The sequence below is a fragment of the Phalacrocorax aristotelis genome, chromosome 7 (assembly GCF_949628215.1).
Source record: "Phalacrocorax aristotelis chromosome 7, bGulAri2.1, whole genome shotgun sequence".
NCBI classification, from domain to species: Eukaryota; Metazoa; Chordata; class Aves; order Suliformes; family Phalacrocoracidae; genus Phalacrocorax; species Phalacrocorax aristotelis.
The window spans coordinates 46153088-46179363 of NC_134282.1; the positions used below are offsets into that span (position 1 = coordinate 46153088).

Genomic DNA, 26276 nt, shown 5'->3' on the forward strand with positions numbered 1-26276 from the left:
CCTGAAGTCCACAGATGTCAAGACATTAATTTTCTGTAGTACTTCTTAAGTATTATCTGGTACCTTGTATAAGAAATGGACAGCTTGTGGCAAAATAAACGAACTGGATCAGCTCTCATGAGAGTAATTAGTATTTCGGGATACACTGCAAACTCAGGAAATTCACAAGTAGGACCTAACAGCTTTCCAGGCTTTTATAGCCTGGGACAACTATTGTTTTGCCTCAAATTCCATTTGCTTTCAAACACTGAACAGTAGTTCTTCAAGTGGTGTCTTTCCTACATTGGGGAACTAAAGCTGGATCTAGACACTCTTGTAGACATGTTGGGAGGTGAACCACACTGAGGCAGCAGTGGGCCTGTGGTGCACAATAGTATTATTGTCGGAGACAAATCCTCTAGACAATCAAGGGTTTATTACACCAGGAGAATGAACCAGCCTCCTTCTGGTAACAGGTTCTCCATCTTTCAGCTCAGTGTAAGAAATTTTTCACAGTAAGAATAATCATTTACTGGAACAACCTCCCCAGGGACATGGTAGAGTCCCCATCGCTGGAGTTTTCAAGATGTGACTGAACAGAGTGTTAGATAGTGACATCCAGGCTCCCTTTCCCATGAATGGTTGGACCAGATTCTTTCGAGTTCCCTTCCAGTCTGGGTTCTTCTATGACTCTATGCTCTAACTTGGCAGGTTTAGCTACACAACACAAACAGATGTTAACATTTGCTAGAACCTGTATTGCTCCCTTTCCCTTCCCAATGAAAACAAATATTATTTTGCACATAAAGCAGGACTTCTGAGATAAACTTTGCTGCAGTCGGAGATGGCAGCTTCCTGAGGGCAGGGGGCTGCTAAAGGAAAATGCCCACCCCCAGAACACCTACAGAAGTTCCTGTCAGAAATGACAGTTTAAAACATATTTTGTCATGTATTTATTTATTTGCAGTCTAAGTCTTCATGGTAGGAACAGCAATTCTTACCTAGCTCCTTTTTGTGCACTATTGTAAGCACATATTGTAGCGGCTAACACCAGTCTATGAATACCACATCCACTTCCTTCTACACTGATCTAGTAACCTATTTTATACTGGGAAGTACAATTTTTTAATTAAATATAGAAGGCTAACCTAGCCTTTTCAAAATCTAGGTGATGCAATAATTCTAGAACTTGCCTTTGTGGTAAGGCCTGGGTTTAAGCAAAAGAAGCCTGGATCACCAATGGTCCAGTGGGCTCCAGATTATCTTCACCAGGACAAAACCCCCATTTGCTGTGCATTTAGGAGCAAGAAAAGCAGTGATGAGACATACCACCTGGACTCCGAACATAATAAAAAGTCTGAAAATAACAGGGCTGATGGTTAAGTCTTATAAAATAGTGTCAGATATGCTTTAACTGCATTAAGTTATCTATACGTGACACCATTTGAGTGCTCCAGGTCCTGGGGCACCACAGTTTAAGGGATCCTTACAGCTGTCAGGCAATACACAGGAAAACACAATACTGTTCCTAGAGCAAAAAATGAGGTCAAAGAGCTGCAGAGTGGGACAGCTGATGACTTAATCAACATGCAGAGCAGCTAAACTAATGTCACCAAATATCACGTACAACAGATTTATGAAAACAAGTATTGTCCTATAGAAAGGTCCCTGACTGCGCCTAAAGGTGGGTTGGCTCATTCAATGTGCCAAAAAGAAGCCTCCAGCATCTCCCTTTGGACACGGCCTCGCAGGACAGCACCACTTCCCCGTGGGCACAGCGCCCAGGCAGTGTGGGCTTTCCCTCACGGCCCCGGCCCACCAGCACACACGGCAGGGATATGAAACCGTGTGGTACAGGGTGGTAAAATATCCCGTCGAAATGTGATTTCCCCTTTCTACAACAAAATTAGGAAAGGGGAAATTCTTCGTAATCCACGACGGACAAAACAATGAAGACGGGCTTTGCCAAGGGGCTGGCAGGGCCCCGGCGGGCCCTCCAGCACCCTCGCAGGCGGCGGTGGCCGGAGCCGAGCGGAGACGGCGGCCACCCCGGCCTCACAGCGGCGACCCCGCGGCCGGCGGGCGCCGGCGAGCGGGGCCTGGCGGCGGGCGGTCCCCGGGAGCCCTGCCCGGGAGCGCCGCCACCCCCGGGGGCCGCGAGGGCGAGGCCGGCGCCGCGGCCCGGCTCACTCGGCGCATGGAGCCGCCACGGGAGGGCAGCGAGATGGCGGCGGCGGCGCTGCGGGCCGCGAAGCGGGCGCTGCGAGGGGAGCTGCGGCAGCGGCTGCGGGCGCTGGGCGCGGCGGAGAAGCAGCGCCAGTCCCGCCTGCTCAGTCGCCAGGTGGGTGCGGGCCGCGGCCCTGCGGCCGCACGGCGGCTTCCAGGAAGTGCGGGCCCGGGAGCCGGCGAGGGGGGGCCGAGGAGGCGGGCCCGGCCCCGGCCCGGCGCGGGGAAGCCCGCCGGGGACTTTCCAGGCCTCGCTGGGGAGCGAAGCGGTGACTCAGGGGACCCGCCGGCTCCTCAGCCGCTGCCCCGGCCTTCCCGGGCCTGTGCGGCGGGCCGGGGAGGGGGAGCACCGCCTCGGGCCCGCCCTGCCCCCCGCACCGCTCCGCAGTAGCGGCGGGCAGCGGCGCCGGCGGCCTCGGCGTGTGCGGCGGCCGCAGGGAGCGGCGGCTGCCGTCACCGGGGCCCCGCGTGGGGCGTTTGTGAAAATGGAGGCAAGCTCTGCCCTGAGCCCGGAGCAGCGGGGTTTCTCACGGCTTCACCGGGGGTGCTTGGCTCAAATGTTCACGTCGGGCTAGCTTTATGGCCAGCTCCTGGCTATGCATATTAAAACTCAGGAACTGCCTCGATTTGGCCTCTTGTTTAACCGGCTGTCATTTCCCTTCTGTATCTTTCAGTGGGATTCCTTCCCCGCAATTTTATTTCTAATATAATTTTCATACTTTAAAAGATATCAAGCAGGGTTTACCCAACTGGTATCCTAGCACAGCATGATGTTGGTGTGTTCTTTTGAAATGCCCTGTTTGCATTTGGATTACAAAATTTTTATATAGATGTATTTTACCAATTTAATAAACAATAAAATTTTATTTTGCAGTCACTGCATGTAATAGAGCAGAGTTCTTTTCGCAGCACAAGTGGGTACTTCTAGATCTACATATATATTGTTATTTTCTTGCCAGATGATCTCAAATAATTTTGTAGACTTCACTTAATATTCATGTGGCCACTTCATGAGTGGGACGTGGCAGCACAGAAACTTCAGGTCATAGCAAGTTTAAATGGAACTCATGTAAGCTTTTTCCACTGTGAGTGCTTTTAAAAAAAATATATGTAATGCCCTACTATCATGATAATGCATTTTAGTAATCACACATCCTAGACTGAAATCTCTCAATTTTTAGAAGATACTGACATGCATCCTCTTACAAAATGCAGTCCTCTGCCAAATTCATAAGCACCTAGCCCATGTAGTACTGAATTCTAAGGAGTCCTCAGCATTTGTCTGACTGCAGCTGATCAAACTCAGCCACACAGCACTCATTTCTGCTACTGAGAGGACACTAAAAGGTGCAGCTTTGTTTTGCTTTAAAGAAGGCATTGGGAAATAAGACATATAAATTGATGTTATCATGCCATTTTAATAATCTGACACAAGTTGAAGATCCTGAGCTTGCTTCAGAGTGGCATTGTGCCTGTGGCAGAAAGGAGAGTCAGCTTCCGTACAGGAGGGTAATACAGCCGGCATGAAGACATTTTTGAAAATGCTGAGAAAATATTTGGGACAATATAAGTCCAAAAATGTAGCTTTATAACATACATCAATGCTTGCAGCTAATAAAAGTGAGTAGCTTATTTTATAACACCTGAACAATATTTTTAGTCATAAAATCTATTCTCAAAAGGATCTTTAAATTCAAAGTGAAGTTGCTTCACAGGCTGACCTAGCCACTAGTATTTAATTAGCTTCTGGATGATGATTCTTTTTTAACGTTTGTGTTCATGATTAAAGTCATGCTGTGTGCATGCTCTGATTCTGCAAAAATAGCCATCAGCTGGTGAACAAAGGTCAGATAGTATTTGTTAAGTGTGGAAATTTTTTTCACTCTTCTCAGAAACTGCTCCGAGTCATAGCAGATTCATCATCAGTTCTGAAAACATCCGAAATGGTGTCTTCCTGCTGGCATGTGGTTTTACATCTTCCACCTCATTTTTTCTCTATACAGCATAATCAATGTGTTACTGGACAAGTTGGAGCAGATTGGACCTGTGTGGTGCCCACAGCACAACAGCACCACTTTGAAGGAGGAGAGTCTTTTGTCTCAGTTTCTCTCTTCTCCAGACCCATGAGAAGGTTCAGCTCTGGAGGCCCCCAATAACATGTATCATGGACATTGCCTGGAGTCTGCAATTTGATTAAACAGTTTGTTCTTGCAAACAAAAGCTACCATGGAAATTCTATTGTTTAAGACATTAATCACTTAGTTGGAAAAATCCATGTGTAAGGTTGGGCAACTTACAAAAGGGAGTAAAAGTTTTGAATTGTTAAGACATTTCTATGGCCAAGCAACACATTTCCATAACTTGGTCCAGAGTGTTTCCTTTTTTTTTCTTTCCCCCTTACAAAAATATATCCATCTTCTGAATATTTTACCTGGGCTTTTAACTGCTGTACTGGAAAAAGGAAAGAAAAAAATGGAGTGAGAACCATATCTCAACTTGGATAGAGGAATTTACCTCTCAAAACAGGACCGGGGCAAAGGCTAAAGCTCAGAAGAGCAAGTTACCTTGCAGTTATGCAAACACAGAGCAGAGGGTTTGGTGCTCTTTGTTCCATAGATAAGCACAGCTTCTCAATTGTCTGATATTTTTGACAGATTTTTGCTAATGTGTAGAATAAGAATAAAACACAATTAAATGAGAAGGAACAAGTTTGTATTTGTTTTGTCCAGATGTAAGTAACAAAATGCATAAGGTACTAGAGAATGAGAAGATAAGCTTTTAAAAACCTCCTCAGATTTTAATGTGGAATTCAATCTGGAATGGGGCAGAGTCATAGTAAGGTATGAATCGGCTAAAACTTTTTAACCATATAAGCATTTTTTTATTTTCCTTCCTATATTCAGCCTTTTATAAGCCCAGCACAGAGAACCTCATGAAAATAAAAAAATAGCAAGGCCCTCTTTCCTTCAAGCTCTGAAAAATGTGCAGTAATAAGATCACCTATTAGCAGCAGGTGATGTTTGAAGTCATGTATCTAAACTTGCTGTAGGGAAGGTGTTTCAGGTTAAAAAAACAAAGAGGGACCTGGTCTCGGAGGACTTTGTGCTCTGCAGTCATCTGCTCTGATGCTAATTTTCTTTTGAGTTACTCTCATTGATGCGCTTCTCATTCTACCTAGGCCTGGATGAGAGATGCAGCATGTAAAAAGGATGGAAGAAAGGGAATGCAGAAGTGTCACATCTTGCATAAGCTGGCACTTCTGACCTGCAGTATCTTTCTCTGTGCTGGGCATTTCAGGATGTCTGCACTATATGGCACAAATATTTAAAGGATTGGGAGATTGTCTCCAAAATTGTTCTTTGCTGGCCCAAACCTGTGCTGCAATGTTTTGTTCAGTGGGTGCAAAAATTTGCCTGTTGTGATTTTGCTGATGATAGAAGTATTGGAGTAGGAAACAAAGTCAGTTTATTCTCTTTGTGATGTGTGGTACTTTGTATCTCTACTTTTCAATGGATATTTTGCTCCAGTGGTGTGTTTAATTAAAATAAAGTAAGGCAACATTTTCATCAACTTTTCATCAAGTGGTTACATCTACTTCCCACGTAGGTGATTGGCCATCCCAAGTACCAAGAATCCAAAAGAATTGCAATCTTTCTGAGCATGCCAGATGAAATCCAGACAGAAGAAATCATTAAGGACATGTTTAAGCAAGGGAAAGAGTGTTTCATCCCACGTTACAAGCCTCACAGCAATCACATGGACATGCTGAAGTTATCATCAGCTGAAGACATTTCTTCACTTACTTTGACATCCTGGAATATTCTGCAGCCTAGTGATGATGACAGTGTAAGAGAGGAGGCTCTTGCTGGTGGTGAGTATTTTCTCCCTACATTGTGGGGTTGTTGAGCAGGAGTAGCCTTGAAGCCAGTAGGAAATACTCTGATAGCAAGGGTGAAATGAAATGTTACGCTTTGGTTTTATGTGCTGTAGAGGTGCTTAAGTCAATGCAAGCAGATGCTTCTCTATCTTGCCTGTTTTTCTCTGCCCTGTGCCACCCCTGTGATATGCCAGCAGGGCAGGAACAAGACTGCACAGTTGATCCAGCTGAAGGAGACTCAGCCCTCCAGGTAAATGAGTTTCTTCGTCCAGTTCATGGACATCCTCAGTGCAGTCTTGGCAAGTGCATCAGAGGCTCAGGAAGGAGACAGGGTTGCTAGGAGTGGCTTGGGATGCCATTGAAAGTCATGGGGTATTCACAGTTTTGGTATGCTCTCTTAGAACTGTAGTTTTCACTGCCGGAAAGATAGAGAACTTTTCAGGTGATGCCTGTAGGCTGACACGAGGATTTTTTGAAACCTTTGATCCTGCAAATTGTATTGCAGGTGCTGATGTGGAGCCTGCTCATGCAGAACAGCTCTCCAGACTGAAAATAAAAGGACTTCCTTGTAGGCTTGGATGAATATTGCAAAGTCTTTTCCATCATTATTCCATTACTTTTTATTTTGACCTTATAATGCCATCTCAGACACTGGATTCTTCATAGGGTTGAAAAGTTAAAAGTTTGTTTAGGTTTAGCTAGTGGCATGTGTGTTTTGGTCCCAGAATAACCTCTCTCTTTCTTAACCTAAAATACCCAACTTGTACAAACTTGTAAACAAACTTACTTTTCCTGTGTCTGCATTCATTATTTGCATTGTTTTTGTAAACACATTAATAACTTCCTGAAACATCTGCAGAAATGCTTAGTGTTATTAATGGAAAACTCATGCTGAACTCATGCTTGAAACCTCAGTCTGATAAAATTTTCTCTAGGTGGAAATTCACCATGCAGCCGGCTTCCACACCTCACAGACTTACCAGCTTTTTAATGCTCGACAAAGGAACATAACATTTATATGACTCTGGTTGAACTCGGGTTTGTATTTGCTTTGGGATGCCAATGTACTTTCCCAGAACACTGTGTTTGTTGTTTGTTTCTCTTTTATTCTCAATCTCTACCTTTTCCTAATACAGAATCCTTTGTGTCCACATTTTACCTAGCAGGATTTTTCACTGCTTCATACAACCATCTTCTTTACATTTAATATTTAGCACTGTTACTTGTTTTCCTGATTTTTGTAAAAAAAATTGTGTATATCAGTGGGATTTAGGGGTTTTTGAAGTTAACCCTTAGTCAGGCACTCGGGACAAGCTTTTGTACTACTGATGAGCTGCTGTTAATTGAATTTAACAAGTCTTCTGCAGAGATAACAGAGTAAACACAGAGCAGTTTTAGGTTTGATGGGAGCATGGGCTAACTGGTATAGAGTGCACTGGAGTGTACCAGTTGGGGATGGCCCAGGTGCCGGGTAGTGAAGATGGGGGAAAGCAGGAGCAGCCTTTGGTACCTGGCTGGTTCCGGAGCTGCTCTTTCATTCTCCGCACCGGGGTATGTTTGTGGGCAGAGAGAAATGCCAAAAGAGCTGCTGCAGTCTACAGAGAGATGCCAAAAGAGCTACAGCTGGTGGTTGTAACAACTGGTGTTATGTCTATGTCAGGCTTCTCCAGCCGCAAGCTCAATTTCAGTCTGTTTGTCGTCAGGAATAATTCAGTTTGGATTGGAAGTCAGACCTTGCTCCTTTATCCTTGAACGGTTTTTGTAGATTAGAGAGTAAGGGTAGGGTTTTTTCACTATTGCATAATCAGACTCCTCCCGCCCCCCCCAATTTGTCACCACAGAAACACACACTGCACCTCAGTGTGTCTTTAAATTCCTTTTGCTATTTTTTTTTTTGCATCAGTTATTATATTTTGTGAACTTTGGTGCATTTGCAGGAATGCAAATTACCTTGCTACTACATCCATCCTCCATTGTTGGAATTAGGCATGGATGAAACGTTTATCTCTCTGATGTTATCAAATACTGCGGTGATCTGAGGCATTTACATTGTTATAAGGAGATAACATGGTGTTATATTAGTAATGTTGCCATTGCTGGCATAAGTTGCTATGTAATTTCCAAGAAATACCCTGCAGGTACATAAATAAGTCATGTCACTTCTGAGTGTATTCATTTTGCATGACAAAAAGCTTAAATCCATACTGTCCTTAAAACTTCAGGCATGGTTATTGTGAAGAAGAGCTCAAATATAAGACTAGCTATAATTTTTGCATTGCGTTTCCCAGCCTTTGGTAGTACTCACAAACTATGTTGAATAGACATGAACCCCTCCTTCTGGAGACAGTCCTTTTTCTGTTGGATCGGGGTTTACCCATTTTCATCTTGGCAGTACACCACATTACACCTTGTTGGCATAAAAAGAGATCACTGCAGTTTTGGTAGTAGAAAGTCTGTCATCTACTGTGCATGGGTGACAGCAATTGTTGTATGACATGTTGATTTCTTTAGGCTAAATGGACACGGTAACAGAAAGAGCAAAGGTGGGAGACATTCAGATATTTTGTTTGGAATAGCAGTGTATGGAGGTGCATGACTTGGTTCATTTCCAGCTATACCTGCTGAAAGATTTAGACAACTTTTGGAGCAAGCCAGAGGTAAATTTTCTTAACAGGTACCAATTCCCATTTGTATCCTTGCCCATCAGAAGTATAAAGGTGCACTGGTATTAGGTTTTGCCCAGGGTGATACTTTTGGTGAAAGTTCAGGCAGGTTGCAGTAATTGTTTACAGGAATGTAGATACCTTGCACAACTTTGGAAGGAGTAAATCAGATAAAAACATGTTCCCTGTTTGCTTTTTATCATGACTCCTACAGAAATTTAAAGGACACTTCCCCAGCAGCTCTAATTTCAATGTGGTTTGGGGAGGCGGTGTGATTCAGCGGGCTGGACATGGGTTTCCTCATTTGCAATGTTATTTATTATTTCTTAAACCTGCTCTGAGAACTATGGGTGAAAAGCTAAGTTATTCCTCCAAAAAAGAGATTATCCTTACTGGGACACAAAAAAATTAACTGGGTTGAGTATCTCCATATGGTGAAATTCTTGGAGGTGGCTTCTTTGAAGGTAGGCAGGTGGCCAACTTTGGACCGAGGGATCCCGCCTGGAATTCCTGGGCCTGAGGAAATATGCTTAAAAGTGCATAACTGAACTGAACTATTGACTGGTAATTGAAGGTGTACAATAAATTACAGACAACTTTTAAAACACAGGCGATGGGGAGAGGGGTTTTGGCCTAGATTTTTTTCTTTGGCCAAAAAATGAAGAGTTAGAAATTGTGTCTCTGAATCTGCTTACTCTAATCGGTTGTGTGGTGCTTTCCTACAAAATGCAAGAAAAGGGATTATGTGTACAAACTTAATTCAGCCTCTTTATGTGTGTAGATTCTGTCCGGGTCTTTAAGTCCATTATTACATAGTCCTTCCCATCGGATCTGGGCTCATTCAAAGTTGAACTCAGATGCAATAATCTGGGCTCTTTCAAAGATGCGAAAGGTGAACACTGCTTGCTGTTAATGAATGCCATTAATAAGTATGCGCACAGTCGTCTGTTTTCTCCCTGTTGTTCAAGTTAGAGCTGTAGGCCTTTTTTACTCTGCATTATTCAAACCTTGGTGTGGAGACAGGGGTCTTCATTTCTGTATGGGCTCTTCATCGCTACAAGGCTCAATGACTGAAAGATACTAACTGGTATTTGCTGGCGGAGGAGCAGCAGAGGCTCAGGATCCTGGTCCCAGCCTGGGCTTTGCACAAGAGCTGCCCCAGTGAATGCAGACTCTTTTGCTTGCTTTTCCAAACATGATGGCATCTTCTCTGTTCCCTCCAAAATGATAATTTCACAGGCTTGTCTCGTCCTTGGGCTAGACCCCTTTTCCAAGCTTTAATTCCTTTGCCAGCATAATGCCTCTCTCCATCCTTCTGCTCTTTGCCCAACCTATCTGAATCTCCCTCTCCAAGTGTCCTTCTCTGGCCCTTCTGACCATATTCCCCACTTCCTCCTGCTCTCAGTCCTAGCCTGTCATTTCTGGGGCAGCTGGGCCAACATAAATAGCTTGCCTCTGCCAAAATGGAGGAGGTCATGTGCTTTGTCTTCTTTCACTTGTCTGCTTTCAAGCATAAAAGATTCCCCGTCCTAATTTACTCATTTCCTTCCCCCTCATGCTGGCTTCTTTGTCTTTTTCATTGGCTTAGAAAAACTTCATCTCTGTTAAATAGTACTTTTTGTACCAAATAGTACAAAAGACATAGTTTTGTGATTGTTTCTTTTGGGCAGTGCCTGATTAGATACACCACTGCCCCCTCTCCTCCTCTTTGTCCCCACCCCTCCTCTCCTGTGCCAGCACGGATGCACCTGCAGCCACATTGGGAGCAATACTGGGAAACCAGTCTTGGTTAGAAGTGACCCAGCACCAATAAAAGGCTATTCTTCTCTCAGACAGGGCCACCACACAGATTTGGACTGATGCAGCTGAAGGGCTGGTGATGAGGGATTGTGTAAATGGGTGGCATGCCAAAAAAAACCCTTAGTGAAACTTCAGTCCTCATTTCTTTCTGTGTTTCAGTTCCCAGTCTTGCCCCAGTCAATGGGACTAGGAGCAGCCACCGAAATGAAAGTCCTTCCAAGTGCTTGCGGCTGGGAGTGGGTCCGGCAGCAGGAGCTGAGTCTGCAGCTCTATGTGTGCCATCTTTGCAGCAAACTGGCTTAAGGAGCTTTCCCTCCTCGTGTTTTTGGCATATTCTTGCCCCTCCATAGTAAACTGGATCAGCGAGCTGCTCTGGTTGAAGGGTGTTTTCCTTCTTTCCTCCACCTTCTGTTGGCAGGGATTTTTTTAACCCAGATGGGTGGATCCAGTTTACCATGCAGCTGCATCAGTGCAATGTGTGTTGGGCGGGAATATGTAGCCAGGATGGAGGGAGTGTCCCCTGTAAACTGGCACTGGCTCCTAGAGAGGGTCGTGGAGCCACCCATGCCGCTGTGTCTCCAGCAGCGGTACGGAAAGGGTGGCATCTTCAGAGAGGCCCAGCATTTGCCCTGATACATCTTCCCTAAGCCTGTGCAAACGGCAGGTTTTCAAACATTTACAACGTTGTATAAGCCCAGCTCAAATGGGTTTGAACAGGGCTAAAACAACATCATTGACACAGCAGGTACTATGAGCAAGATTTCAAGTTCTTGCCTCAAAGCCTAGAGCAACAGAGCTTTCCCCATTGTTTTTTGCTAGCTTGTTCTTAGACGCCAGTGAGCCATTTTGCGTGAAATAAAAGAAACGTAACCCTCCCCCTCAGTTAGGCATAAATACCCTGGCTGAAAAATGGCAGCACTTGAAAATATAGCATCTTATATGTAATGGGGAATGCTGAATAATCTGCTACTACTCTCCCAAAGTATAATGTATTTTTGCTCCCAGAAATGAATATATTAAGAACTGGACTTGTATTTTGTAACTTAGTTTAGAGACTTGCAGCATTTTCAGTACTGAGAACTTTGGTGGCCTACCAATCACAGTATTTGTGTTGTACCTTCAAGATCAGTGAAATGTTAACTAGATAATCCATGCTTTAAATGACAGTATATTTATTATTAATAATAAGGAAAGATCCAAATTTCAAAGTGAGGAAATACTAACATATGTCTAGCAGCAACTTCTTGCTGTTTCATTTTCACATAACCCTTTGGATGTTAGCTTTTGAGATTAGGGTAGTTACATCTTTCTGCCCTCAACAATTTCCAGAACACTTTGAGACTTGCAGTTGCATAAATTACAATAACATGCTGGTAGTAGAAACAGACAGGGGCGGCTTACTCATGTGGTTCGCATTTGGTTTATGAGGGCTATTTGTGCTGGGAGTGTGACCCTCGTGCACGGAGAATGCTGGCTACCTCTAGGCTACAGTTCCATGCAGCCTCAAGTAGTTTGAAATTATTCCTGAGTGACCATTTGCCCTGTTTTAAACTTTGCCATTGGGATCTGCCCTGCAGAAACATTTTAGTCTGCAGAAGCTTTTTCACCTGTCTTTAAGTTCCTACTATTTATTCATACATTCAAAGAGGCTGCATTTGCTGCCAGGACTGATGGCCTTATGATGCCATCAGTATTCTTTGTTATTCCAAATTTTAGCACAGTTCTTTAGAAGTGTGACTGAAGTGGTGGCAATACGGTCTTAAGAGGAATAGGTTTAACTTACAGCTGTGAACTAAAATGGGATGTAGAAAAAGCTAATGGGTTGCACACACACCCACCCACCCCCCAAAAAAAAGATGCACCAGAAATGAGAGGATTTTGAACTATGAAGCATATTAGTGTTTAGAAATAAAAAAACAGTGTGAGGAGAAAATGCTATGTCTTGAAGCACAGGGAAGGACTAATATGCTACTTCAGCTCCATTAGATGTTGTATAGCTGTACATGAAGGCATAATGGGACCATACAAAATAATGCTAATTATTCTGAAAAAAAGACATGTAGTAAATAATGCTCAGGGGCAGCTGTGAATATTTAAATGAGACACACGCAGATTGGAATATATCTGGAATACATGAAATACGGGTATGTGAAAAGCAGAGATGTTAAATATTACTGCTTAGGAAAAAAACAAAAAAATATCCCAAACAAGATTGTAAAGTGATTGAGAGTAGTATTAGATTTTCTTTTCCTCTGGGAGACTTGATTAAAACTTACAGTACAATGTATGTCAAGGGATAGATTATAATTTAAAATCTTTTTACACTGGCCATAAAAAAGAAAAACCTGAGAGCATGGCATGAAACAAAATTGAAAATCAAGGCTTAGCTCTTAATGCAATTTATTTTTTAATGAAATGATTTAAAGTTTGGAATGAACTTCTGCTTGGAGACAATGAGCCATCGTATTTTGATATGCATAAGGAGAACAAATTCAGTGCAAGTGAGGCATTAACATTCTGGTGACGAGTCTTCTTGTGGAGAGAGGATGCTTCTGCTCACGGCGTGCAGGATCAGAGCACAGGACATACAATCCAGCATCGTGTGTTTTAAAAGAGTCAGGAAATCTCACAACTTGTAGCTATGTAGCAAATACTGAAATTTCTTCCTACCTCTGCAGCTGCAGAGCTTCGCCCCTTACAAACAGGTTCTGGTTTTTCTTTACCTGTGGGCATTTGGAACATTCCTCTAAGCATCTACTTTTATTTGTATTAAGCCCTTGGCTCTGCCGCCTTCTGACAGCTGTGAGTTATACTGGTTAGTTAGTTGTAATCTGAAATATTATGTTCCTTGTTATATTAATACTATATTATGTTCCTATGCTATATGGAATATTATTTTCCTTGTGTTCATTTTAAATTTGCTGCTTTCAGTTCAAGTGATACCTCAGTCTACTATGATGAGAAGTAAATAAGGATGTTTGATTTACTTTCTTTTTATTATTCATTGTTCAGTTAAACCTGTATTATTTCAACTCTATTTTTTCTATCATTTTTTTTTCTGTTTTTTTATTCTCATATAGAAGCTTTTCTAGATCTATAAGCGTTCCAGACATTGCTCTTTCAACCTTTGCAATTTCTCTGATGTTATTTCAGAGAAAAGGTGCCTGAGAGAACATTTTATACCCAGGTAAAGAAATACTGTGAAATATATGTAACGGCACTGTAGAAGTTAATTTTTTCTGTATATACCATAACTCTGCTTTGCAAATCAACTCACTAGGCAGATCTTTTTAACTGGTTTCCACATAAATATCCCACAACGACACGTCATTCCAAAAATGCCTGTTCCAGTATTAAAGATCCATAAAATAATTTTACATTGTTCTGTGTAGGATGTTCCCTAACAGGTAGAGCTAGGAAAATGTTCAGTTGTTGGACCCAGCTGTGATAGCAACTGTTTCCCTCAGGGTTTTTCTGCATCCCAGCCTTCAGTTCAAAGATGTGGGACTCCATCCCTGGCACTGGAATCACTCTCCCCTGCAGCTGGTGTCTGCCCTTCCCCTTGAGCCTGCACCAGCTTCCACAACTCTCTGACACAGCTTAATAACAATCAGCACCCTGTTTGCTAGCTGAACAGACACTTTCAGCTGAGCTTCTCCCAGTGCTTCTGTTCAGAAACAGGTATGGCATGATTACAGAGAGTCTCTTTCCTTGAAAGACTTTTGAAGAAATGCTCTGAAATGCAAAAGTTGAGGTATTTATGTGCCATCACTTTGTGATGCCCTTTGGTGTCCTTGTGTCCTGAATTTCCTTGGTGCAGACTAAACTGTGAACACTGTGTGGTTTAATTTTAATACTGCCTGTGCCAGGGTATCCTGCAGTGAACCTGGAGGGCTGAGCGCTCTGGAACACTACAGCTTTTTGCTATCATGAAGTTCATTAAGGCTTTTAAAGAGTGCTTTTCCTTGTAATCATCTTAAGTGTCACATTCATGTTTGCCTTCTTGCAGAAAACATTCCCCTTGCACTCAGCAAAACAACTAAAAAGATTGCTTCTGGTGTAATCAATTAAAGTTTAAAGTGAAAGCAACATAGGCAAGGGCTTTAAATTCACTGCAAGTGACTCTCAAGTGTTTTGTTTCAAAGAGGGCTAATTTTGCTACAGTAAGTGTGAACAGTAGCATTGTCATTTTCTTCATACTGTTTCCTAGAGACAGGAGTCTCTCAAAAATGAGTAAGCGGTTAGGTTCATTCCTGGAGTGTGGTGTGAGTCCATACAACAAACTCATACAGGGGAAGCGCAAACATGCACGTGTCTCTGGCTGCAGCAGCTAATCCAAACAGACATTTTTGTCTCCCTTTACTTTTGTTTTTTGGAAAGGAAAAGCTGGCACCAAATCTGTCTCAGTGCCTTTGTGCACATTATCTGGACAATCTGGAGAACAGGAGAGGAAGGTTTTTCCTGTTGCCCACCTATGTAGGGTAATGTGGATTGAAGAAGTGGTTTGGTTAGACAGCTGAGCCCTGCTCGCATCTGGCTGGTGCCAGAAGGGACAATCCTGATGCCTTTTCCTTGCTTCCAGCTCTGTGCTCCCCTTGTCCTTCCAACCCTGGTGCCATCTCCAGTACTCATTGCTGAGCAGATTCAGCTCATGAATCTGGCAGAAAATTACTACCTTTTTTCTTTCTTTTTTCCTAGGGTTGGTTTTCTGCCAGTTTAGTGGGCTATTAAATCAGGTCAGCCCTTTCCCAGCTACAAAAGGATTGTCTTCCTGACACAGTTGATCCCCACTGTCTTTGCTGGCATTCAACTCCCCTGTACAGTGGGAAATTCCTTGGACCTGGCCAAGAGCCACTGGCTTTCAGGGAGCAGGAGACTCATGCTGCTGTTTCACAGTGTAAGGGTAGCCCTTGGTCTTTATGTTTGGCATCATAACTGGACTCAGTTCCTGCTTCCGCTGGCTTTTGTGCATATGAGGCGGGAATCAGGTTTTGGGATGTAGATGGATGGCAAATTCCTGACCGGGAGTGACGTGAAGCCCTTTGCCAGCAGGTGTCAGCATTCCATAGATTTGCTATGGAGAACTGGTGTCATTTAGGCTGTTTTCCTATAAATAAAATCTCACCCAGGCATTGTACTCACACACACAGGAGAACAGGTGCTCCAGCCTAATGTCTGCAAAAAATCGCATTGGAGCGAGGGAGGTGGAGGATGTCTGGGACAGTCAGGTTTTTTAAGCTGTGCAAGCTTAAAAAGATAAAATCTTGTGATGGAAGCAGCAGGATTTCTCAGCTGTTGTGATGTTAACACATTTGACACTAACAGTGAAGGTGCCATCACCTCCAAACCAGCTGACCCTACATATTCAATAAACCCTGCCTGTAAGCATGCCTAATGTTCCCATCAAGTGGTGTAACTCCTTACAGGAGTCAGGTTTATGTGCTGATGAAGAAGTTGATGACTTAACCATTTATATTTCACAAGCAGTTCTGCGTATTTTATGATAGGCTATCTGCTGAGTGAGTCAAAGGGCATTGGAAATATTGATAGTGATGCATGATGTATTGAAAAAGTCCCCAAATGATTCACTTCTGTCATATTTTGGTTTAAAAATATCCAGACAGCAGCATGCAAAAGAGGACCGAGAGTGAAGAAATGAAGTAGTGCATATGCACATGTGTCAAGTGGAAGTATTCAAATAAGTGCTTAGATAAACACTATTGGAAGTGTAGCTGGTAAGATCTTAAAGAATTTCACGTAAAAACACATAAAGATACACAGAGGTCCTTGTATTTTAGGCTGCAGCAGTGTTTTGACAATCTCAACATAAACGGTTCAAGCACCAATGCCTTGTGAGTTTCTCTAAAGGATCAGATTTGCAGTCAGCATTTGCTGATTTAACAAGGTGTGTTGATGTGCTGTAAAGTGGCTCTAATGCCGTTTGTCCTCTCTTTGGAATTGCTCCTTGGCACATCTTGTTTCAGACTATTTTGGTGGTTTAAAATCACAGGCGAACCAAGCTACAAGCCTTTGAACCAAATGTATTTCGTTGCCCATGTTTTCCCAATCAGACCGTTCTAACTCTGTTCACATATCTGAATATCAGGAGCAGATAAGTAATTTTTCACAGACTGATAACTAAAGCATTTCTAAGCAATTATTTCCTTTACTCTGAATTTGCAAAACCAGACATTTTTGTAGGTGGCATTGAGTGATTATGGTTTATTTATGGGGCTTACGCACACTTGATGAATAATAGTGAAATAGAAAAGTACTTGTTCAAATTTTCTTTTAGGTAGACATTTGGCAAATTCTGCAAATGAGACACTAGACCTCAGCTGACTGTAAGTTAAACCTCAGGGGAAATGAGTGTGATGGTTATAGCCTTGCACAGTCTTCCCACGTTGTGAGATCAGCTAGAATTCGAACACAAGTCTTAGCCTTATACCGTAGCTTCACTGATAACACATGAAAGGATATTTATTTGTGGAGCAGGATAGGTTTGTTTGTGCAGGGCTGATGTACTACAGCCGATGCTGTGCGGTGCACTTTACCTTTCAAATGCATTGGCACTAAATTGATAAGATTTTGTTTTAAATTAATTCAAAATAGGAGGGTGTTTGCTTGATCACAGCTAAGTAGCACAGGAGCTGATCGAACAGCTTTATTAGTGTGTTTTGCAAGTTTAATAATGGGAGAGTGGCTGTCACTCCGTTGTTTTAAACCTGTATGACTGATGGCTATCATGTAGCTTCTAAGGGAGAAGTATAAATATTTTATTATGCTGTAGTTCAGAAGGGCAAGTGTGAACTGTGGAGACCAATGTTTCATGCTGACACAAAGCACTGACATGGATGAGTAGACAGATAAACGCTGAGTTGCTTGGTGCTTGTTTGTAGATTCTGCTGATGGTTCTATTTTCTGCAAAATATTTTATTGAAGTAATAACAGAAGCTGTCTCAGTCATGCTAGTGGATCCATTACCTGGGCCATGTGGATTGCAGAGGAGGTGGTCTGCTTGGCATCTATATGTATGTAAAAGGTAGATCCGTGGGTTATGGGTGTGCATGGATGTGGGTAAAAAGATTTTTAGAAGACAAAAGGACACAAAACCTTCCTGGTACCTGCAGTTGCCCTGCACAAATAGGAATGAAAATAAAGCGAATTATTGCCCCATGTGTTAAAAGCATTTCTCCCTGGATGGGGTGAGCATTAGCCTTGAGGGCCTCACAGTGTGCCATGTTACAGGAGACTAGATAGAGCCCTTGGGATTTGGATGTGATACTTTGATTTTTGATTCCTGTGCCTGGCTAGTGCGTGCTGGATATAAAGTGAGCATCTCCCTGGCTTTCCTTCTAAAGCAACAGATGTCTATGAATAGTTAGAGAACAGTGAGTCCTGCTGAAGTGCTGTGGTACTGCACAGTTGAAGGTGTGCACACAGGGGAAACACCTGGAGGAAAAGCTAATGAAAGCAGTTTAAAATGAGCTGGTTTTTCAATCTAATAGGAAATATGACTTTTAGTCCTGTAAAGTAATAGTTTGGGATTATAAGGAGACTACAGAGTGAGCACTATAGAAAAGCACTAGAGGAGAGCTGTTTATGAACAACCAACAACAAATATTTACAAGAGAAAAGAATTGATTTTTTTTCAAACTCGTGTCAGTAACTCAGGATATTTTCCATGTAGTTCCAAGGTCAGTGCAGAGGGGAGTCAGTGGAGCAGAGCTGATTTACAGGAACTGAGGATCTGATCCTTGGCGTTGTAACTTATGTTTCCAAGGAGATAAGGATTCATGCTGAGCTTCTGATACTGATTTTCAAAGGCTGTATCATGTGAGCAAAAAGGAATTATCGGATAAGAGTTTCCTTTCTGTTTAAGGGATTGTATTTACATTTTAGCAGACTGGCTGGGGCAAAGGTAAGCAATGTAAATGTTTATGTCTGCGATCCCCTGCATTACTGGAAGAAGTCAGCATCACTGGTTTTGGAGGAATCACTTTTTTAAAAAAGCTTATTAATTGCAGCAAAGGGTAATGTTTTTGTCTCCTTGCTCATTTGGTTGTGGATATAACAGTAGCCGGCTTCTCCAGGGCTTAGTCAGGATAAGGAGTTGGTTTTCTCTGGAAGCAATCCCAGCCCTTCCAGGAACGATGTGCCTTGGTAGGGTATGGATTAGGCCTGTAGTGAACAGATCTGGCATTTCCCTTTTTGACCTTACACCAAGGCAAATGTGTAACAGCAGAGATGCTGCACTTGAAACCAAGGGCAGGTTTTTTCCAAAGGGCAGAAAACTTTTGTCTAGAAGGAAATACCAAGCTGTTTACAACCTCAGGAGTGGTGCGAGGGGCACCCGGGGCATTCTACAGAGAAGGCTTAGCACTAGTCATACAGGGGAGGGGATTTGTTTTGCTGCAGCATAATTGAAATATTTACTTCTGTGGAGTTGTTTTCCTTGAGTTCTGGTGATCAACCCAGACTACAGTGTTAGGTGCTGTGTAAATACAGAATAAGATGATGGTCTGTGCCCTATAGAGTATGTCGAGAAGCTAACACCCAAGAGGCCTAACTATGCTGATGCTGACAATAATTGAGGTTACAGTAACAACTCTGTTATTAATTAGAGCTTCCTGAGTTATACCAACTCATTGGCATGTCACCAAGACATAACTTTCAATGTTAGGATCAAGTGATCGAGTTAATTTTTTCCTCTGTGCTGGGGTAGTAGAGGTAGCAGATGGTTGCTTTTTCATTCTGAAAAGTATGGTTTTCCTGCCAAAGGGTTTGGGTTTTTAATCCATTGTGGTCCTTGCTAGGTCAGAAAAGAACCAAAGTAAGCTTTCATTCCTTGAAAATGAACAGCTGACAAATATTTGTCAGCTCCACAGAGGTTGTGTGTAGACTGATCTGACATTGTTTATGGCGTGGATAACACCATAAACACTCCTTTCCTTTAAACAGAAAGCTGCTCTTGTCCTGATTCTTCTGATCCTGCACCTTATGTAATCATTTACATCTGAGCAAAGCAGGGGGAGTCCCTAGCTACCACCGCAGAGCAAGCTGTCCGTGGAAAAAACCCAACCGCTGAAAAGCTCGTTGTTGCCCAAGATACTAGGCTGGGAGGATGAAGCCATCTTTATGAGGACATTGTAAATGGTGCACAAATTTCTGTGCTTCAGGGAGAAGCACAGCTGCACAGCTGCTGCCATGAGGAACAGCAGTGGTGGCATGCAACGCTGATTGCTGTCCACCTCTTGTAGGCTTTAGCTCAGAAGGCACCTGTGCTGTGACCATGATTTTTATGAGCATGTTGCCATTCTTTACAGGGACACAGGAGTTGCTGCAGCTTGGCCTCTGCATCATCGTCTTGGAAGTGCTTTGGAGGCGAGGATCAAGAGAGTCCTGGCTCCCACTTTGATGAAAGGGTGGAATGACAGAGTATTTCGGTTTCATCTTCTGTTAGGACCATCTAGCTGTGCAGGGGGAGATGAATGACCCCACATGGCAAGTGGCAGCAGGCTCATGGAGCTGCTTCAAATCTGGGAGGAGAGGAGCTGTGCTGGCTGCTCCTTCTGAGGGCAGCACAAGCCCCCAGCAGTCTTTACATGACCTGTATCTGTGCAGTTTGATGGACCCTTCTATAATTAACCATTGTCAAGAACACTTCTGAAAATGCCGGCTGGCATTTCAGATAGGAACATGAGATTAAGGAGAAGAGAGGTAATGAGGTGCAAGGAGAAAATCCTTCCCTGGGGAACAAATCAAACTTGATATCATCATGAAGGGTAATGAGAAATGCACTACCTAACTGAGGAGATTCATCGCAGCTGCCTAGAGGAAGCGAAACCGTGTATTCCTATTTAAAACACCAGAGAGGGGGTGCTAATGTTTTGGTCTGCTGGTTAAATTAGGGGACATACAGCTTGCACACCTGCCTTTTGCGTGTAGTTTTGCCACGTTTCCTGAGTCCTTGGGCAAGTCATTTCACGTCTTTGTGACATAAGGTATGTCTACATAGATGTATGCAAGTCAGTGCAAATAGAATGTGCTTGTACACCCACATGGCAGGTTCTGAAGGTATGACTGTATCTACACTGTTAAATAACACAGGGCTAAGTGGCACAAACTAGTCCTGTCCACACTGCATAGAACTTGGCCTGTCTCTTCTTTTTTGGTCTTACATGATGCCTTTGTGGCCCTAAGCCAATAGTCTTTTTTTTTAATCTTTTCCCCAGTTCATAGTGTCTTTAATAATAAGAGGCCTTATGGCAGACCATCACAGCAGTATTTTTGTAGCATCAGTCTGAGGGTTTGTGTTGCACATTCTGGCATGTGGCAGGAAAGCCTATGTCTGTGTCTAGAGGAGCAAAACCATCTTTGTTGGTGCAGGAGGACTGCCCAGGGTGGAAGGAGCCAGACCTGTACTCTCCTGTCTTTACTGCCCATAGGAATCCTGTCCCCTGGAGCAGGCGTGGGTGTCACTTGGACTGGCATTGCCAGGCATTGTGCTGACAATCAAACAGTATTGGCTGCCTGTGATCCTGTAAATCAATCTGTTTTCTGGCCCTGCTGTATTTAGCAGTATACATGAAACCTGTGTGTCCATGTCAGCATGGCTGTATGCCCGCATTGATAGATAAATCCGGGTATATTATTTCATGCATGATGCTACACAGTTAAAGGAGCTGTGGCCACAACAGGTCATGTTATAGATACAGCAGTGCTAGGTGACTGCCATCATAATTGCCAACCTTACTGGGATACCCAGTAGCTTCATTGAAGTTTATAACAAGCAATGATATTCTCCTCATAGAAGCCCCGGGCTGGAGTTACTTGAGACAGTGTTTTCAGCCTTGAGCAATTTGCAGACCACATGCAAGTATTCCAGGAGAAGCACAGATTGCCTATAGCAAAAGCCCTCTTGACTGTGGGTGTGCTTTTCTTGGTTTTCTTCCCTGAGCTCCAGGACCCTCAGGGATCCAAGAGCCAACAGTTAATGACTATGGACACATGGGGGACAGTGGACATTACAAGGAAAGGGATAGAAGTAGGTGGAGATCCTGAGACCTCTCTTAGACTGTTTTACAAAGCACTAAAAACTGATGTGTTTGGTGCCCAAGTACCTGCTCTGTCTTCTCAGGGACGAGGATGCCATTTCACATAGCAGACTGTGGGAGCAAGGGGAGTAGGATGTGAGAACAGAGCAAGCCTGCAGGCATCCTGAGTGGCAGCTAGTGGTCCTGCAGGGCTGGAAGGGCCTTGGGAGCTGCAGGCCCGGTGCCAAGAGGGGCAAGATGTTCTTACTCTCACCTGCCATCCTGTTGATGTACTCTTATTGCTGATAGTAATCTTATGTGTCTGCAATCTTGGTCTCATCTGTGTGTCACCTCTCATCCTGTGACGGCTCTTCCCCCACGCTGCCACAGGCACCACAAGAGGTTTTGTTGCTCCACAAGTTATGTGGCAGGGAAGTGTTTTCTCCATGCAGCTCTCTGCCATTCATGCTAGATCCTGGGGTAGAATTTGGGCCTAATGCTGCTTGAACTGCCCTTGGACTCCTTGCAGAGTAGCTGTGTCATTTTTCTACCAAAAGTTTTGCTGGGCATTTTACTTAAATATTGTGGATATCAGACAGCGTGTTGTGAGTCAGAGCAAAGGCATTCAGTATCGCAGTGCTCCAGTGGAAGAAAAATATAAGGGTAACTATTACAGTATTTACAGCATAGTTTTTCATATTGAGATTTGCACAAGCTTGTTTGAGTTATTTGGTATAAAAAATTCCATGATTATAGAGGAGCTGACTCCTTAAAACAGTCTCTGTTTCTCCAGACAATCCAGAAGAACACACAGTGCTTTAATACATCTAAATTCACTCAGGTGTGCCTGGTGCCGTCAATTAAACTACACAGAAAATATCTGTCTTTCCTGCACCGTTCCTGCCAATTCCCTCTTTCCTTAGTGCTTCCCCTGACGTGTCTTCTTCCCTGTCTCTAATACAAATGTAAGGAGAAATGGCACCTTTTTACTTGGCAGATTTGCCCCCTGTGTGCACTCCTACCTGCCAGCAGTAGAGACTGCAAATGCCATGGGAGTCACATGGAGTGAAAACATCTGAAAAAAAACTGTAAGGCAGAGTGCGTTTGTTTCTGTGCATGGTTTGTGTTTGGTTTCTGGAACACCTGAATACCTACATAAAGCCAATGTGAGGCAAATTATGGAGAGGATAAGTAGTGAGCACAGGAGTAACTTGGGGAGGATTTGACCTGCAGGATCTGTTACTGACCATGCTAACGGGGAGAAGATCAGCTGGTTTCTAGGTCATAGTCCATAGGGCTGACAATTGGCAAATATGTAATTTACTTTCAAACTGAGGAGATGTGATGTGATATGTCCAACAGGATGTACATGGTGCTACCATAAAAATGGCACCTCTTTTCAGGTGAGACCGTACTTCTGCCCTCTCGCCTCTTTTCTTCTTTGTTTGCCGTTTGCCATTTGCCTGTCCTATGAGTCAAAAGTTGACTGCATTGTGGTAAAACACTCAGACTCCTTTTTCTTTCAACCAGCAATATTCTGTGGTATGCCCTTTGGCTAATACCCTCCTCTTACTCCCCTGACCTCTTTAAAAAAGCCGTGCTTCTTAACTGTATGATGCTGGATTTGCAAGACTGATCTTCTCTAAGCATTTCACAGTGTGATGCCTTGCATATTTTATATCTATGTTCTAATTAAGCCATCAGGTCATGATGGATGGGTTCACGTCGGTGACTTCTCTCTGAACAATGAGCAGTGGAAAGAAATCTCCAGGAGCCTGGGAAGTGTGTGCAAATGTGTTGGTCTTATGTGAACTTTTAACATGCTCTTCCAGGCTGAGTTTGGAGTTCATACGTGACCTCAGATGGGATTCCCTGGAAACTTAAAAACTCTGCTTAGCTCTGGCTTTTCCAGTACATGCCCCCACACATCTCCTTGAATGTTGGGCATCATTCCTCAGCTAGATGTAGTGAGAGCAGCTCAACCCAAAACAGCAGGTGAGAGTAGGTTTAGACATAGGAAAAGCAGAAAAACACCTGACACATCCTAGCCCTGGTGAAGGAGCAGAAGCTAGTTACAGGAAAACTGCTCATGGCTAAGTACTGTTCCTGTAAGAAGGAAGAAGCAGTGGACTGAAACACAGTATTTGCTTTCTTTCCAGACTCATGTCAGCTGTGTTTTAGTCTGTGCTGGCTTTCCAATACCTTTCCTGCCCTTCTCTCCTTAAGTGTCTGTCTGCTACAGCAGCAAGTAAGGACTTTCTTTGCATTGTGAAACTAGTAAGTGGGATGTTCCTGGGTTCAGTGGTCAGTTCCAGGCCAGCCAAGCTCATTTGTTTAGAGGATGTCCTTGCAAGATTACTCACACTAAACGAACAAGCCTTGCGTAAGTAACAGGAATCTGCACACTGGCTGCTTCCATGCCTGGTGGTCGGTCAGCGTGTCAGCCTGTTTCTTTTTCCTACCTGGCAGTGATGTGAATCAACTCCTGAAACAAGTCGGCAGCCAAGTGTAAATTGTAGCTGGCTACCTGGCATGGTGCTGATCCATATCCATTCACAGAGTATGAACAAAGCAAGAAAAAAGGGCTTAGCTGATCTTGCTTTTTTATCAGGAGCTGGTTGGTGGGGTCTTTTGTCAGGGTTTCACGAGCTGCTTGGGTCTGTTTGTCCAGATGATTGACAGCTTATGCAGCTTGTTTCAGTTTTTTAACTGATTTTGAGTTCCAATCAAGTGCAATCTCGGAGGAGTCTTGGGGAGCCCATATGTCCCTCCAGAAGGAGGGATACTCAGGGCAGGCAAGCAGAATGCCTGTGTGTGCTGCTGGAGCAACAGTGAAAATTGCTGGAGTCTCAGGAAGAAAGTCCTTTGGGAGAAGAGGAACCTGACACCACGAAGAGATAAGCCTTCAAATCTTGATCTTGATATAAGAGGACAAATACCTACTTTCAGAATGTATTGTATTCAAGGCTCTTCAGTTTAGGGAGGTTGGGGGAAGGTTCATGACATCTTACATTTGTGTCAAGAAGATTCTCTCTCTCTCTTATGTGTCTTCATTCTTTTTTCCGTTGCCATTTTTGTGTCTGATGTTGAAGTTCATTTGATTTTATGATTCCTCCTGCATTTAATTTCCCTGAGTTCAGTCTCTGCCTGGATTTAGAGTCAATCATTAGTATTTGAAAGTGTGGGGTTAAAATGATAAAACACATTTGTTATAATGTAGGTTTTTTCCCTTCTAGTTTTTCAAGATCTAATTATTTTGCAGCTGATCTAGTATGCAATTGATAAGATGAAAATGTAAATTTACAGGTTTAGTATTCAAAGTCTTTTTCATCTGATCAAAGAGAGGGAAGCATTTTGCAAAACACAAAGCTTGTATTTTTGCAAATGTCTGAAGTTTGTGGATGTAGTGAAGCCATGAGAAAATCCACAGTGCATCCAGTAACGTTTATTTCATTTTTCTACAGGAGGTCTTGACCTTATCTTCATGCCAGGCCTTGGGTTTGACAAAAAAGGCAACAGATTGGGAAGAGGGAAAGGATACTATGATACCTATCTTGAAAGATGTATGAAACATCCCAGCGGAAAGCCTTACACAATTGCCTTGGCTTTTAAGGAACAGATTTGTGAATCGGTGCCTGTGACAGAAAATGATGTCCAATTAGATGAAATCCTTTACGAAGACTGCTGAAAGTATCTTGATACCAACCCACCTTCAGAGTGACCAACCAAAGACATCAGATCCATCAATCATGACTTTTCAATAGTCATATATGACTTTGAGAGCAATAAAATACACTATTTCTGTTTGAACAACAGAAACAGTATAAATGTGGTAATAGTAGTGAGGATTGCATTGATTTGCTTCTAATTAGCAAATATCTGGTGTGAATTCTTATTGTAGAATCAATAGAAACAAGAATGTGTGAATGTTTATTACAGTGAGGACCATTTCTTCTCATCATACTTTTGAGGAACAAGCTACCTGATACTTAACAGTTTTATTATTCCAGTTTAAAAGTGAACTGTCTACTAATGACAGTTCTTGATCCATTATGGAATGAAATACTTTATTCCATTTCTAGAATTACCATAACTTTTACATGTTATGGTAAAAGTTCTTAGTCTTGAAATATTATATGCATGCATGAGCAAAACAAGAAACTACCAGATAAGTCCTATAGTGAGCTGGGCAAATAATGGTGATGGGAAAAAGCCTTGACTGATTTTAGTGTATACAATAATTTTGACTGTTTACTTGGCTCGCTGAAGTTGTCTTAAAATAAAGGGAGTATCTGTTAATAAAAAAGGTTCATGTCCGTAGTTTTGGTATATGGCTCTTTCCTTTATCTGAATACAAGATTGTAATGTAGTCTAAAATGCAGTCAGTGAGTTTTCCATCTGGAGAAAAACAGTTCTTTTTTTGTAAAATAACATTCAGAATTACTTTAAGTTCTGTCATTTTGTACGTGGACCTTTCATAGTGTCCCAAAATACTGCGTGAAGATTGGGTTCTACGTTAAAGGATAAAGAGATGCTAAGAATTTCAGAGAGCAGGTTTTATGGACTGAGTAAGTTTTTATGTGGAAGGTTGGTTGTTCTCCAGTTCTCCAGACCATCCTGGAAATCAGGAAGAAGATAGTGAGTTTTCCTCTGCGTGGTGTCCTCATACTAATAGAGCACAATATTTCCAATCAG

General features: G+C 42.9%; 1 protein-coding gene across 2 annotated transcripts; it reads left to right on the top strand.

Moving 5' to 3' along the window:
- Positions 1–2041: 2041 nt before the first annotated feature.
- MTHFS (methenyltetrahydrofolate synthetase) lies at positions 2042–25897 on the top strand. Of its 2 annotated transcripts, XM_075100553.1 has the most exons (4): positions 2230–2320; positions 4935–5045; positions 5812–6076; positions 25046–25897. In XM_075100553.1, exons 2-4 carry the CDS (start codon positions 5025–5027, stop codon positions 25267–25269), a joined length of 510 nt encoding a protein of 169 aa, XP_074956654.1. In that variant the 5' UTR covers positions 2230–2320; positions 4935–5024; the 3' UTR covers positions 25270–25897. The 2 variants fall into 2 exon arrangements, with proteins under 2 accessions (XP_074956652.1, XP_074956654.1); XM_075100551.1 differs by lacking the exon at positions 4935–5045 and having other exon boundaries at positions 2042–2320.
- Positions 25898–26276: the final 379 nt, after the last annotated feature.

Excerpts from the sequence above, each read along its gene's own strand:
- MTHFS (XM_075100551.1), top strand. The coding sequence starts at position 2,177 with ATGGAGCCGCCACGGGAGGGCAGCGAGATGGCGGCGGCGGCGCTGCGG. Across the intron at positions 2,321-5,811 it reads CCCGCCTGCTCAGTCGCCAG|GTGATTGGCCATCCCAAGTA; the intron begins GTGGGTGCGGGC and ends CTTCCCACGTAG. Across the intron at positions 6,077-25,045 it reads AGAGGAGGCTCTTGCTGGTG|GAGGTCTTGACCTTATCTTC; the intron begins GTGAGTATTTTC and ends ATTTTTCTACAG.